The 15,852-nt window shown below is 34.8% G+C and overlaps 1 protein-coding gene across 33 annotated transcripts in view; it reads left to right on the top strand.

Moving 5' to 3' along the window:
* Positions 1-15,852, top strand: part of LOC108048229 (voltage-dependent calcium channel type A subunit alpha-1) — a 62,453-nt gene that overhangs the window by 7,159 nt on the left and 39,442 nt on the right. For 17 of the 33 annotated variants that reach the window (XM_017128803.2, XM_017128781.2, XM_017128968.2 and 14 more), the window contains 13 exons: positions 258-576; positions 655-794; positions 3,252-3,352; positions 3,819-3,974; positions 4,037-4,257; positions 4,337-4,440; positions 6,302-6,417; positions 7,572-7,631; positions 7,696-7,800; positions 9,478-9,675; positions 9,737-10,250; positions 10,994-11,329; positions 12,398-12,961. In XM_017128803.2, coding sequence (XP_016984292.1) covers positions 258-576; positions 655-794; positions 3,252-3,352; positions 3,819-3,974; positions 4,037-4,257; positions 4,337-4,440; positions 6,302-6,417; positions 7,572-7,631; positions 7,696-7,800; positions 9,478-9,675; positions 9,737-10,250; positions 10,994-11,329; positions 12,398-12,961 — 2,934 coding nt within the window. Of the gene's footprint in view, positions 1-257; positions 577-654; positions 795-1,224; positions 1,326-3,251; positions 3,353-3,818; positions 3,975-4,036; positions 4,258-4,336; positions 4,441-4,903; positions 5,020-6,301; positions 6,418-7,571; positions 7,632-7,695; positions 7,801-9,477; positions 9,676-9,736; positions 10,251-10,993; positions 11,330-12,397; positions 12,962-15,852 lie in introns of all 33 variants that reach the window. The other 16 variants (XM_017128845.2, XM_017128837.2, XM_017128900.2 and 13 more) reach the window with 4 other exon arrangements.

Genomic DNA, 15,852 nt, shown 5'->3' with positions numbered 1-15,852 from the left:
CAAAATACCCTTTACACTGTTAATCAATTTCAAAACAAACATGCGGCTAACAGATGGCGGCACTTGCAATTCTATTGGCGCAGAAAAAAAAATGGCGCCATCTGGCGTACAGGTATCTACAGCGCAGACCTCTTTGAAGTTTTTTAATTTTCTATTAGAATTATATATATTTTAAAATATCCATCTAAATTTAATAATTAAGCTATTTTTGGCAGTACATTAATGATTTTTTGACCATTTTCTATTCTTATATACAGGTTGGAAGCGGCTCAGGAAGTAGTGCAAGCAGAGCATCAACAGGACTTCTTAGGCGGGGGGCACTTGGGTCGAAAGGGAGCCCATCGCTTAGCTGATAGAATGGGTGGCCCGAAAAAAGAGGAAAACCCACCAGGTGGTGGTCCGACGTCATTGTTTATTCTAACCGAGGATAACCCAATTAGAAAGTACACACGATTCATCATAGAATGGCCGCCCTTTGAATACGCTGTGTTATTGACAATCATAGCCAACTGTGTTGTGTTGGCACTAGAGGAGCACTTACCAGGGGGCGACAAGACAGTATTGGCTCAAAAATTGGTAAGACTTGGTCGAAGCATGATTTCAGAGTAATATACTAGGTATTTAACTGGACTGATTTCCATTTGGCCAAATTAGGAAAAAACGGAGGCCTATTTTTTATGCATTTTCTGTGTAGAAGCGTCGCTCAAGATCCTCGCCTTAGGGCTTGTTCTGCATAAACACTCCTATCTCAGGAATATTTGGAACATCATGGATTTTTTCGTCGTAGTTACGGGGTAAATAATATACCAAAATAGTTATCTTTACCTGCACATTTAATTTAATAACGTACTTAAGAACACTTAAGTCAACCACGCCGTGCAAGCTTAATTTTTTTCTTAATTTCAAACTAAATTTACGTGCTAGTCTTGGTCATAAACAGAAAAAGTTACGGGAAAATAATCAAACTTTCTTATATGATTATGAATCTAAAAGTAAATTAGATTAACTAAATTAAAAATAGTGTTAAGATAGCGATATTAAGATAATTGTAATAATAGTGTCAACAATTATTTTACCATTCGAAGTATGTTTATACTTCGGTTATACATTTTATAAATTAAAAAATATGAATTTACTTAAGTAAGCGTTTATAATAACAACTTCTCCCGTATGTTCATGTGCATATAAAAATTGCGAAATGACAAAATCTCATGCCAATAACAGAGCCATGACGATATTTGCTGAGGCCAATATAGACGTTGACCTGCGTATGTTGCGATCTTTTCGTGTTTTACGCCCACTGAAGCTCGTATCCCGAATTCCAAGTAAGACATTCGCCACTAAACGAACCATTAGTTGCTAATAAAATAACCTAGGCCAGATAATATATCATTTTCTTCAGTAATATATGTTACTTATTAAAATAACAATTTACACTCAAAAAACATGCATTTTTACGATTATGTATGTATGCGCTAGGTAATATGTGTAATTTAGGAGTAGCAACTAAAGAAATTAAGAAAAATAAACTTAAACGTTAGGAGTCCAAAATTCGATCTTAAAATCTTTAAAGTCTATCGCTAAATGTATTCTAGAAAAAGGTAGAATTTAAGTAGTAATTATTCATGTGAGTCACAGCAATCTATCGACGTCAAATTTGAAATGAAAAAAATTTTGCAAAACAAAAATGGAATGTGAAATTATTTAGAGCATAATGAATTTTTAACCTCCTAGATGTCAAAACTAAAAGAGATTTCTGTGGCAAGGCACTTAGTAGGAAATGTTCTTCTTAAACTAAATAGGATTAACATTATTTAAATATAGACTGCATCAGTAGGATGCAGCATGTTACTTATTGATAACTAAAAGTGTTCTAGGTGTAGTGTTATTTATAGAAAAATTACACATACATTAAATGCTATGATGTACTATGGTAGCCACGGAATTATTACTACCCAAAAACAAATATATAAGTCTACAATAATTATCTTACATTTAAAGAGAACCAGAAGTGATTAATTATTTGAAGAAGAAGTACATTAGTTTGACACTTTGAAATGTAATATAAAAGTCGTCATCACTTGTGGCCTTTTTTATTAGGCACTGCAAGTGCATCGTGTTCCAAAATGTCACATTTAAAAATATAAAACTTTGAAATTTAACTTACACCTACTGGAATAATATATAAATCTCTGTATTATTAATGTTATGTAGTGTTGTTATTTAGCCAAACCACAATTTTTTTGTTGTTTATATTCACTACAAATTATCAATAGGATAATTATATACATATAAGTTGAGTTATAGGCTCTCTATATATACTTAGATGTTTAATTCTGTTACAGTGACTATAATATATAAGGCCTTTAGTATTAAGACCATTCGAATTTAGGAATAGATTTCGTCTTGCAGGTCAAATAGCTCCCTAAAGGTGGTAGAAAAAAAACGCATATTATTGATATTCGATAATAGCTGGCACATATTCAATATATTAACTGTTTTACTCATTTAATTAGTTGTCTTTTATCAAAGACAGATTTAGTGAGCTGTGGATACACACACATGTGATTTTCTGGTTGATCTGGGCAAATTATTTTTTATTTTTGATTCTAAATATTGGATTTAAATATTTAATGCCATATTGTTTAAACAGTTTCATAGAATAAATAGAGGTATTACATTAAAAGCCTTTATACTCGTAATATAAATTACTTTCGTTTGAAAGGATTAATGACTTGAACTGTCTTAGAGTTTCAAGAAAAACAGTCTATTTGTTATAGGTAACCGTGTATCTTGATTTATGATTATAATAGACCAAAACAGTTAGCCTTAAACAAATATTTTATTTTATAGATGGTATTTAACATCATTAGTTTACATTTGCTCTTAAAGACATTGTATTTATCCAGAGATTCCTGGTTAAAGGGTTTCGATGGAAGAGCAAGTGTAAACTATTCTGCGTTTCCGCTTGGGTTACCCATTGTGTGTGCGAAAAATATGAACTAACCGCGCGTTAAACGTTACTGAATTACATAATTTATTTATTTTAAATTATCACAGTTTTTATTTCTTTTTGCTTTCGAATTAAGTTTGTATTTAAGATGCACAATACATATTACGATTTTATTTATACGCACTTGTATGATTTCGATATTCTAATTATCATTATCTATGATAAGTTTGTCTTGCATTCATTATGTATCGCTAATCAATATATAAATTCGTTTTGATCGCTTAACGTTTGCAAACAGATTCATGACACTGTACCCACAAATAGGGCCCGAGGTAGACCTAAGAACACTTAGAGCCATTCGTGTGCTACGGCCCTTAAAATTAGTGTCTGGAATTCCTAGTGAGTAGTTCCTCTGTTTTATTCTACTTACCAAACTTCTTCCTGTTGTTGTTGTTGTTCCTTTACTTGTCGTATTTCTTTTTATTTTCTAATCCATACCGAGTACGCCTCGCTCCAGAATCTTAAGTGTGTAAATGTATCATAATGCGAGAGTTTTTTTTAATTTTAGTTTATTTCTCTGAATCTAGTACGAGTGAGTGCAAAATGAGTGATACAAGAGCCTCCATTTTTGCCACCACTTAGTTTCGATTTTGTTTTAAACGTACTCTTTTGAATGTAATGGTTGTGGCACATGGTTGTCGTAGAGCCTACAAATTGTCTGTGGCAACCATGTACTAAATGTGAACACGGCCCCCGTTTTCCTATCTTGCTAATCCAATATCCCATTTCTTTAACCAACCAACAACGTTACGTCGTCATATCGTGTCGCTGAATTTATTTTGGATCGGATGAACGCCGTCAACAGGTTTACAAGTAGTTTTAAAATCTATAATCAAGGCGATGGCACCTTTACTGCAAATCGGTCTCTTGGTGTTGTTTGCAATCGTAATTTTTGCAATCATTGGACTCGAGTTTTATTCGGGCGCACTGCATAAGACTTGTTATAGCTTAGAAGATCCAAGTACGCCGCTCCCCCATGCCATCCATGGAAAGATCAAAGCTAATGTCCTTCTTTTCGCGCAGACAAACTAGTGAAGGAGGGCGAATCAGAGACGCCTTGCAACACGGACAACACCACGGAAAAGGCAACCGGCTCCTTTGTATGCAACAACACCACGAGCATGTGTCTGGAAAAGTGGGACGGACCAAATTCAGGTATCACGAGTTTCGATAATATCGGATTTGCCATGTTGACCGTATTCCAATGTATCACGATGGAGGGCTGGACGTCAATACTGTATTGGGTAAGTGGCGATCGGAGAACCAGCTCCTGGCATCGATCGCATTTAACCTCTGACCACCACTAACGATTCTTCTCCACAGACCAACGACGCATTAGGTTCAGCATTTAATTGGATATATTTCGTGCCTCTTATAGTTATAGGCTCATTTTTTATGCTCAACTTAGTTCTTGGTGTCCTTAGTGGGTAAGTTGATCACGAATCGCTTTACTCTCAATGAAGTCATTTCTACACCAGTTCACACTATGTTCTACTTATGATTTCGATTACTTCTGTTAAATAAGGGATTTGAAAATACAGCATACATATGTTTAGATCACATCAATATTGAATGGCGGCAGTTTTTGATGATCAACGCTACTATATTTGTAAAGAACAATTGTAAAGAAAAGTGGGTCAAGTTGGCAGATTATACATATGTATATATCGGTCTTACGTAGCTCTGTGCATGCGCATTCAGGGTGAAAAATAAAGTCAATTTGCTGTAAATTAATCAAAATTTTCCCTGTGAGCCAGTGTGGTTGGCCAGACGATTGAAATATATGTATGTATGTGTTTTAAATACTTTAAGATTGATTTGCATTTTTTGTTCGGTTCTTTTTTTCGGAATTTTGTTATATGCATTTAACTATCGTATTCCCGAATTCAGAGAGTTTTCGAACGAACGAAATCGTGTCGAACGTCGCATGGAGTTTCAGAAATGCCGCTTTCGGGCCATGTTTCAGACAGCAATGGTTTCGTACCTTGACTGGATCACACAAGCAGGTTTATAAAACTAGATCTAAATCTAAGTGCAACCAGTAAACTGCCATAATCAACCCGAACGTCATACAACACTACCTGCAATAAATATAATAATTATCGGCCAAAACAGAACAATAAGACTACTCGTATGTTGTCGAATCCGAACGAGTTCATTGAATTAAACACCCATCTAAATAAACCAAAAGCAACCTCCGACCTATACTACCCAAATTATACAGAAGTTGTTTGATTTACTGCTAGTTATGTATTCTTAAATAGATCGCAAGCAATTCCCCGGCTACAAAGAGTTCTGGTACCCAAACTTACTTACTATCAATAATACAACTACTTCCAATGTACCAATTTAATATTAACTGCGAAATGCTGTTTACCCCACTATAGTTCAACCAATCGAAACAATAATCGAATCCATATATTCTCCAGTGCGTATTGCGTATTATATTCTCTGCATTTTGCTACACACCCAACTTTACCCGATTCTTACAACCATAGCGATAAAGTTAAATTCCCAGCAGCCTAAATAAACCAAACTAACCAAAAATAGCTATTTCTACAACAGTTAGCCATCTTAACTTACAAATATTATACAAACATTCCCCGTCAGCGGAGTCGTGTGTGCTTGAGCCATTGAAATGTTGTTGAGTTTCGGCTTTCTACACTCCCACACACCCACACTGATACCAGTGCACCCACCTATCCCATGTCCCATGTCCCATGTCCGGTTTGCTATCGCCATCAGTGTATCATCGATCTAGACTCAGAGACTCCCGGCGAACCAGGGCCAAACCAGTGTTATTGGAGTCCCGATGGCGCTATGGCATCATCTCCCCATGCGTGTAATATTTATTTGTCGCCACCAAATAAATCATTTTATATACATATGCTCGTATGCACACATATAATCTAACACACTCCCTTCTTATATATGTTTCCTTGACTTCTGACCCGATTGGGTCCCGTCGGTGGGGCGCTCTCCGACGTCAACATCAAAATAAATATCAAAATGTGTTTCTGTTACTTCATTTTCAGTAAATATTTTTGAGTTTCCGTTCATGCCCGTTTGTTGTGTTCTAAGAAAGCCGTGACATATTCTGGTTTTAAAATCTTTGATTTTTGTTTTATGGTTAAATTCGATTCTTCTCTGTTATTACACTCGTACAAAACAATGACGAAAGTATGGTGTGAACTTTGCTATTTTAATACCAAAGCATACATGATCGTTTTAGCAATCAATCAATCCTGTTTTTTGGTTTATCACGTTCTATTTAATTATTTTTTGTAGTGAATTCGCAAAAGAACGAGAAAAAGTAGAAAATAGACAAGAGTTTCTTAAACTTAGAAGGCAGCAGCAACTAGAAAGAGAGTTAAACGGCTATGTTGAATGGATTTGTAAAGCTGGTATAGTATTTACCCCTATTTCTTGTTTGTAAATCTATATATACACTCATCCTGATTATAATCATGTCATAAATCATTTTTATACACAAATATTCAAACATAAAAATTTTAAACAATCCTCACCCCAAATACATTCACAGATATACGAATTCCCTTTTAAACGAGATGTGACGGGTTTTGTCAGATCCTTTGGGCGGAAAGTTGTTAACTTGCAAAACACATTGACATTTCCTTTGTTGATGTCAATTTGAACTAAATAATTGGTTTACCCTTGCAGAAGGATATATTATACTATATCTGGAGCAGCAACACTAGGCCATGTTGATAATTTATACCATTTCGGTATAACTGCAAGGGTATTAAAATGTCGGCTTGCCGAACTAAGCTTCCGTTTTTTATTAAAATTTCTTTTGAATTTATTGATTAATAACACTTTGTTACACCAAAAATAAACATTAATTTAAGCATACTTTTCAAATAGATTTCTTTGCGATTATTTCGAATCTGGTCACGAAAATGCAAGTGAATTTCATGAAACCTTTTCGTAGTCAGATCCGAAATCTACACATTAAAACCTATTAGAAAAGTAAACTTTCCTTAATGTAAATAAAGGTGAAATTTTGTAACGAAGTGAGAAAAAAATTCAAAAATGTACTGGGTTTCCATTAACTTCCTAACATGAGTGGGCTGTTTTATGTTATTCTACTCATACACATTTGCCCCTTTTTCTTCATCCTTTCATTAAAAGGTACATTAACTGAATATTGCTTATCTCATTTGGAAACTTGCATATAAAATAATGATATATTCATATATATAAAATAATACAAAAATATTAATAATATTCGTACATGTTGTATTAAGATATTTCTAAATAGCCAGCACTTTTGGCACATTCTTAGCTTCCCTTTCCTCATAGAATCAAGCCTTAAAACCTTTACATTGCCAAATTTAAAGTAAATAAATTCCTGAACATATTCTGAAATAAACTAGTTCTCGTGGATATATGGACACAGACCCTTCATACCTCCCCACTATATAAACAATAACCCACATAAACTTTACTGTACATATATCCTTTCTGCTTATGTGTTGATCAAATCATTTGCTTGTTTCGAAAAAATACCAATCACTTGATTTTGATGTTGTTGCAGAGGAGGTAATACTAGCTGAGGAGCGAACAACGGAAGAAGAAAAAATGCACATAATGGAGGGTAAGTTTTGTCGATTTCTGAAAAAGCACAAACTCAAAAAAATGATTGAAAATTTTTGTTATAGCTCGTAGACGAAACGCTGCCAAGCGAAAAAAGCTGAAAAGCTTGGGAAAGTCAAAGTCGACAGATACAGAGGAGGAGGAAGCCGAGGAAGATTATGGCGACGATGGTAAGAAAGATATTTAAAATAGTTTTCTAACAACTGGGTCGTGTATAGAATGCAGCAAAGTATGAGTTTTTTATGAATAACAAGCTACGACACGAAAGGCTTGTAAAATCCTATGGAGCAATGAAATAATGCAAGGGGTAAAATAAAAAAAAAACACTTTTAACCCATGTTCGAATGAATAAGGTTATTTTTCGATTTTATTCAAAAGTTCGCACCAATACTTAAATGCTGCCATTTCAGTTGCACTTCGTTTGACTATTTTGTTTTTCTGTTCAAATAAATAAGCGGATACTCCTAAGTTGCGTTTCAAGAAATGACGATATGGAATTAATTACATTTTTTATTTCTATATCTAAACTTACAACAACAAAACGAAATTGTAAATCTTACATTGAATATGTTCCAAATGTGTAAGTAAAATAATATTTATTTTTTCACGAAGTGAATAATCCGCACCGGCGTCAGATAGTAACAACCCCATTAAATTCGTTACCCAAATAAATAGAAATTAATAACTTCATATTTCTCATCGTAAAGAAACTACTTAAATTTGTCTAAATTTCACACTTGTGTATATTTGAGAAAGTAGAGGGCATAAGATGCACTTTATAAAAACTTATTTCGATTCTGTGATCCTGTGATATAAGTTCAAAGAAATCTTAAACTATCTAGCGCCCATTTACTATCAACAGTAGGTCTTGCTATCGTTTCGATTCTGATCCAATTTATCGGAGTTTGGATTTTCTTTATTTGTACGCTAGCAAACAAAAATTTAATATTATCTTGTAAGGATGAAATATCAATACTTATATTAAATTTTCTTGTAGTCAAGATGCGCGATATTTGAACTTTCGATGTTTAAAAAAGCACCTAATTAGAAAATTTTAGGACAGCATTTAACTTCAACAATCTGAGCTCAAAGTATCGTCTTTGTAGAGATAGTTCCCACCCTAAAATATTCAATCCGCAACCTCCTGTAACTTCGTCCTTATAACAAATAGTTTTTCATACTCTTTATCGCTAAGATCAATAAGAACATACTTCTTTCGCATTATATTTATTATATATACATACATGTTTATTAACCGTGCGTTTCAAAACAAAATAAAACAAGAAATATATTATCTTAAAATTTATCAAGTGGAAGAACCGGTCCACAAGTAAATCTGTCAATTTCAGGACTTGATCGATTGATAAAGGGGAAATTTCCATTCAGTACCATAAAATAATCGATTTTTTTCTTATTTAGTTTCTTATAAACTAAAAATTAGTTATGTTGATATCTAACGTAGTTCTCGAGATTTACGCGGTCAAGCACTATTGCTCTTACTGCTTCGAGGAATGATTTGATTACAAAGTCTACTAGCTTAAATTAAAGAAAATTTTAAAAATTTAGCAGTCTTCATTTTTGTATTAGTTGTGATCACTTAAAAATAATATTTATAAGAAACAAATTGCCAAACCGTAAAATGGTAAATTTTTAGTAGTCTCAATGGGAGTCCCCCTAAAGTATTACCATAAATTGTTTAACATTGTTTAGAAATGCACTGCACACGTATTTGAGCAGTGTACACAACATTTGCCTGGTTGTACTATAGGTGGAGATATTTGTGCCAGCACAGCTACTCGATCAAAGGACACTAATCAAAGAAATTGTTTCTCTGTGTTCCTTCCTAGGTTACCTGAAAACTCGCTCAAAACCTCAAGGAAGTTGTACCGGATTTTGGCGGGCGGAGAAGAGGTTTCGTTTCTGGATCCGACACACGGTGAAGACGCAATGGTTCTACTGGTTCGTGATCGTCCTCGTCTTTCTGAACACAGTCTGCGTTGCCGTCGAGCATTACGGGCAGCCCTCGTTCCTCACGGAGTTTCTGTGTAAGTACATTGCAGGCTATCTATCTATTAATGGCTCTAATTCGTGTGGTGTCCCTTGCAGACTACGCTGAATTCATCTTCCTGGGACTCTTTATGTCGGAGATGTTTATAAAGATGTATGCGTTGGGGCCGCGAATCTACTTTGAGTCGTCGTTCAACCGTTTTGATTGCGTTGTCATTAGTGGTTCGATATTCGAAGTGATCTGGTCAGAGGTCAAAGGCGGTTCGTTCGGTCTGTCTGTGCTGCGAGCCCTGCGATTGCTGCGCATCTTCAAAGTCACCAAGTACTGGTCCTCGCTGCGCAATCTAGTCATCTCTCTGTTGAACTCGATGAGATCCATCATCTCATTGTTGTTCCTGCTCTTCTTGTTCATCCTCATATTCGCTTTACTTGGCATGCAGTTATTTGGCGGCCAGTTCAATCTGCCTGGAGGCACGCCCGAAACCAATTTTAACACTTTCCCGATAGCACTGTTGACAGTATTCCAAATCCTCACTGGCGAAGATTGGAACGAAGTCATGTATCAGGGCATCATATCTCAGGGAGGTGCTCAGAAAGGAATGATTTACTCTATGTAAGTTTATGTCTGTATTACGTATCATTCCATTGTTGTAGCTATCATGCGCATTGTAAGCCAGTCTAGATCTAAACGTACAAGTAAACGTAGTTAACGCACAGCTATTTAAGTCCCCGACTTTTGCCGTGCAATGGGAAATTTTTATTAATCTTGGCCCACTCTGCTAAGAAAACCTCTCTAACCCTAAAACTCCTACCAAGCGAATTCGCAATTCATTGAACGTCGAACCATTAATGTGTGCAGTCGACCACAGCCAAATTTGATCGCAATTTGGCTGAATTGGACTTCTGAGCTTGAAGAATTTTACTTTCCAAAATTCTACAAGCCCAAGTCCCGAGAACAGAAAAACAAGCAACCCACTAATAATCATTCATCGTGAATTCCCACTAATCCGTAAGTGTAGACACATGATCTTTGTAAATTAATCTGTACACTCAATTAAACGCTATACCTCTGTTTATTTTCAATCATCTCTCTTTGCAGCAGTTCAACAGACTTTTGCATACCATAAGATGCGTGGCAAAGAGTTTCTCAGACCTAACGTAGTTGCCTCAGTTAACAAACAGTCACCTGTGCAGTACAAACTAATCCCTTATTACTTTTTAAAAATTCCCCAGCACACGTTGACGTATATTTTGTGTTTCATACCATCGCGGAGGTTCCTCTCCCGAGCTAATGCGTTAAAATTGATGACTATACGATGAGTTTAAACTCTGATTGTTTTTTGTGTTCTTCGACAGATACTTTATCGTTTTGGTACTCTTCGGAAATTACACGCTATTAAATGTGTTCTTGGCTATCGCCGTTGATAATTTGGCGAATGCCCAAGAACTTACAGCAGCCGAAGAGGAACAAGTCGAAGAGGATAAAGAGAAACAACTGCAGGAGCTCGAGAAGGAGATGGAGGCCCTCCAAGCCGACGGTGTCCATGTGGAGAATGGAGACGGTACTGTAGCCCCCAGCAAGGCCAAGGGCAAGAAGAAGGAGGAGGAGAAAAAGGAGGAGGATGAAGTGACGGAAGGTCCCAAGCCAATGTTGCCGTACTCATCGATGTTTATACTTTCACCAACAAATCCGTAAATATTCTTTTATTCAATCTCCATTCTCCATTCTCTTTGTCATGGGTCATTCTCGTAGTATTCAGTTAGGGCTCATCCTAGAGTTAAGATAATCGAGTCTTTTCCAGAACCCTATCCCTGCGGCTAGGGGAAATACATCCGGAATACTCTCATACCATTATATCATGGTGCCTTAATAATTTTGTAGTTATGATCCAGACTCGATTGGCCGGTGCCGATCCAAGGTTATTAACAAGTATTACGGGTCTTATAGAAAAATGTTTTATCCTTTTTGTACAGTATCCTATCCTAGTTACTATCGTTCATAGCCAATGACATATATTAATTAATATCTGATGAACTACAATAACAGTAGTACGATTTAATCAATAACTGATGCAATACTTTTTTCTTTTTACCTTTTTTCCTGTTTTGGATTACAATCTTATGTTGCACACAACCAAACAAATTAATGAACCACTTGATCTATTGAACGAAATAACATGTGTTTGTAAATATATTCAACCACAATATCCGACAATAATTATTACAATCATCAACCATCAACCACCACCACAAATCATCATGATAAACTGCAATAATTATGTTCAAAAATCATTGACACATTCAACAAAAAACGAAATGATTAACAACAACAATTCATACAACGAACATCAACGAACTTGTTAAAAAAAAATCAAAACAAATTACAATTTAAATCAAAACCTGACAAATTAAATGCGAATTGGAACGACGACAAAAATGAAATCCATCAACAAATTCAATCAAATGAACGGGTGCCAAAACAAAAATGCGAACAAAATGCGTAAATTAAAATCGAAATCTGATATTGAAACCTCAACACAAATTTTAAAATTTTAAACTGAATTTCAATCAAAAACGCAAATAACCATAAAATAAAAAATAAACTGCTACCGAATTGGACGCAATCCCGAATGCAAAAATATGATCATGATCCTAATTGATTACATGTCTAAACCAATATATGAATCGAAACCACTCAATTACCAATTTAAAACCTATATTCGCTGTTCGATGAATTCGATAAACGCACGACTTATACAGCATACGACGCGGCGCCCATTGGGTTGTTAATTTACCATATTTTGATTTCTTCATTATGGTTGTCATCTCAATGTCATCAATAGCATTAGCAGCCGAAGATCCCGTTCGTGAGAACTCAAGGCGAAACAAGATACTGAATTATTTCGATTATGCATTTACCGGCGTATTCACGATAGAAATGTTGCTGAAAATTGTAGACTTGGGTGTTATCCTGCACCCTGGCAGCTATTTAAGAGAATTCTGGAATATTATGGATGCTGTGGTCGTTATATGCGCTGCTGTTAGTTTCGGTTTCGATATGAGCGGTAGCAGCGCTGGACAAAATTTATCGACTATTAAATCGCTTCGGGTATTGCGTGTCCTACGCCCATTGAAGACCATTAAGCGTGTACCAAAATTGAAAGCCGTGTTCGATTGCGTCGTGAACTCATTGAAAAATGTTGTTAACATTCTAATCGTGTACATATTGTTTCAATTTATATTTTCTGTTATTGGAGTACAATTGTTCAATGGAAAATTTTTTTATTGTACGGACGAAAGTAAACATACTTCCGCAGAGTGCCAGTAAGTAAAATTTATATTTAATTAAAGTTTAAAATTGTTCGTTCGCTTTTTTAAGTTTTTCGTAATCTTATTCTTGATCTTAATTAGACCTAATTTTCAAATGTTGTGTCATCTTGTTTTTTGGATCATTTTGCAATAGGACTTGGCCAAGATGCCATATAATTATTGTCCTTCCGTAGTAACCGCTTTTATGTTCTTTAATTTGTCATCTCAATCATTTAATCCTCTTTCTCGTATAGTCGCGTTACACTGTAGCGCTCTAGCTTTCCCACTCTCTCCCACAAACACGCTCTCTATGACTATCTTTCTATCTGTCTCTCTGGTTACCTTTGTGTGTTTCTTTGTCAAATAACATAAATAAATAACTGAAAATTTGTAAAACATGTGTACATTACTTAGCGATTAAAGTCGAAAGGAACAAACACATTTCACCTCCTCGTACGTACATTTCCCGAGACATTTTTGGGCTGTTACATTTACAATGTACGGCTATGTTCAAGATAATACCCTTAAACGGACGATGTATCTCTTTTTATTAACTTGAATGTGCAATATTTTGTAAAATTATATTATTTATTGTAGAAATGAAAGAAAATCATCTTATTTTGAGGTTTGTCTTTTAGTTTAAAACCATTTTCTTAAATGCAGACTAAACTCGGATGTTCCAATAAATAGAAGTGCCTAAATTGTATTGAAAATAGGGGATTTTAGAAACTCTATGCCGTTGGGAGTAAATAAATCCAATGGTATATGCTTAGAAATTTATGTTAAGCTTAGATATTCAAGAATGCTATCAACTTTGAAAAAATGTAGCTTATATATAATTCTATACTCTAAAACATTCGTAGTGTCTTTCTCAAAAGCAAGTTTAAAATTTACTAAGAAATTATTTTATTACAAGCGTATTATTGGAATGAAAGGAGAACAAGATTTATCACTAATTTGTGTTTACTTAGCATCGACTTCTGTTGAATTTTTTTATTAAATGTTAACGGTACTATTTTTATAAAAAGACGAATGGGGTCCATCTAAGAAAACTACTAACACATTCGGGAAGAACGGGAGTTAATTTTTTTTGTTCAATACAGCCTCATCCTACAAAATATTGTATATGCAAACGAAAAAGTGACACAGCGTACTGTTTGGGGTGATGGCAGGAAGCAATATTGTCATGTTCAGGCCAGATGTATATATTTTGAAATGACATACACAACACTTCAATACCTCCCAATACATTATTGTGTAGCTGTAATGTTTTGATTTGGCCTGCTTAGCTCTACATACATTTTTAAGTATGTCTTGAAACTTCCCCTCGATTATTTGTGTGTCTACATACACAGAAATTAACACTTCCTGAAAGGTTAAGAATCCGAGAGAGTAGGGAATGTCTTTGGGTTTTGTTACTTGAATCTGTAATATGTACTGAATATTAAATAGAGAAACCAGGATAATATTTTTTTAAGAATCTCCTTCCCTGTATATATATATATATATATATATATATATATATGCATACGTGTATGTATAAATTTGAAGTGGTCTTAATAGAGAGCAATTAGGATATATATTTCCAGCCCCATCCCTGTTTTGTATGTGTGTTGTACGATTGTTTCGTTAACCTAACCGTTATTTTTATATTTATGTTTGTTCTATTATCATATTTGTTTTCATGAAACCAAAAAAGGTGCACTGATTTAACAGAATGTAAGAGTAGCATTTTATAGTTTCTTGCCAAGTTTTTCTTGCCTGACTTGTCTAAATAACAGTCACGCGATTAAACGGGCCAAAAACAACACCAAAATCCAAAAAAAAAAAAAAAAAAAAAAAAAAAAAAAAAAAAAAACGATTGCTAACCATAACAAAAATTGAAAGTACAACCGAATCAAAAGTGACTGATATAAAGCATATAAAATATAGAGCAAATGCGTTCGAATCAACATCTGTGATATAGAAGTGCAAACGTACAGTTTCTAGTTACCACCTGAAAGACCTTACCAGTTACGCCTAATTTTCTATAATTATTTTATATATATACTAAATCAGTTAAGCCGTATCAGTGTATGTTTGTATATGTTGTCTTCACAAACCAAAGCTCGGGAATCACTAATGAAAATAGCAAGAATCTTCGCGTTTAGTCTGTGTACTTAAACCATAATTATATCTGTATTTAAATGTTTCATTTATTTGCAATTGGGTATTCTCCAAATACCAAAGAGTCCATATTACTACCAGAAGATTTCTTAATAAGCACGCGCATAGCAGTCACGGACCGTTTTAGAATAGTTAACTAGGAAAAAGACTTTCATCGAATAACTCAGCTCTAATATTACATAGTTCAAGGCCCAAATCATAAACCACAACAGTGTGGTTTAAACTTCAGTTCTGGTTCTAGGTCCTGGCTAATTACATTTTTTTTCTAAACCAAGTAGTAAGTGTAACCTAAAATTTAGACATCATCCTATACATACAGGCCATAATTTGTATGTTCAAGTATAATTCTATCTACCACAAAAAGAACCAGTTGTCGTTTTGTACCAATAGTGGTATTGTAGGAATCGTAAACATTTTGTAGTGTACTGTATCCAACTAGATGACGAGCGCTCTTTCCCAAGTTATGTGTGTATAGAGAGTATCATTATGTATTATATTATTAACACCGCGTATCTTACACTCGACGCTGTTGAGAAGTGAAAACAAAGCCCGATACTTGCGTTGCAACCGAGGGACGTTCAACGACAAAAGCCATAGAGTATCGGCTTGTTTTAGCTGTTTGGCTTCGTATGCAATAACTGTGGCCGACCGCCCTGCCTAATTGACAACCAAATCAAATCCAATAAAATTTATTTAATCTCCAAATACATATGTACACGTGCATCCCAACGCCCACTAGC

Source organism: Drosophila rhopaloa, unplaced genomic scaffold (genome assembly GCF_018152115.1).
Source record: "Drosophila rhopaloa isolate 14029-0021.01 unplaced genomic scaffold, ASM1815211v1 contig_3, whole genome shotgun sequence".
NCBI lineage: Eukaryota > Metazoa > Arthropoda > Insecta > Diptera > Drosophilidae > Drosophila > Drosophila rhopaloa.
The sequence above is the reverse complement of the archived record's forward strand: the minus strand, read 5'-3'. Positions and strand labels throughout refer to the sequence as shown.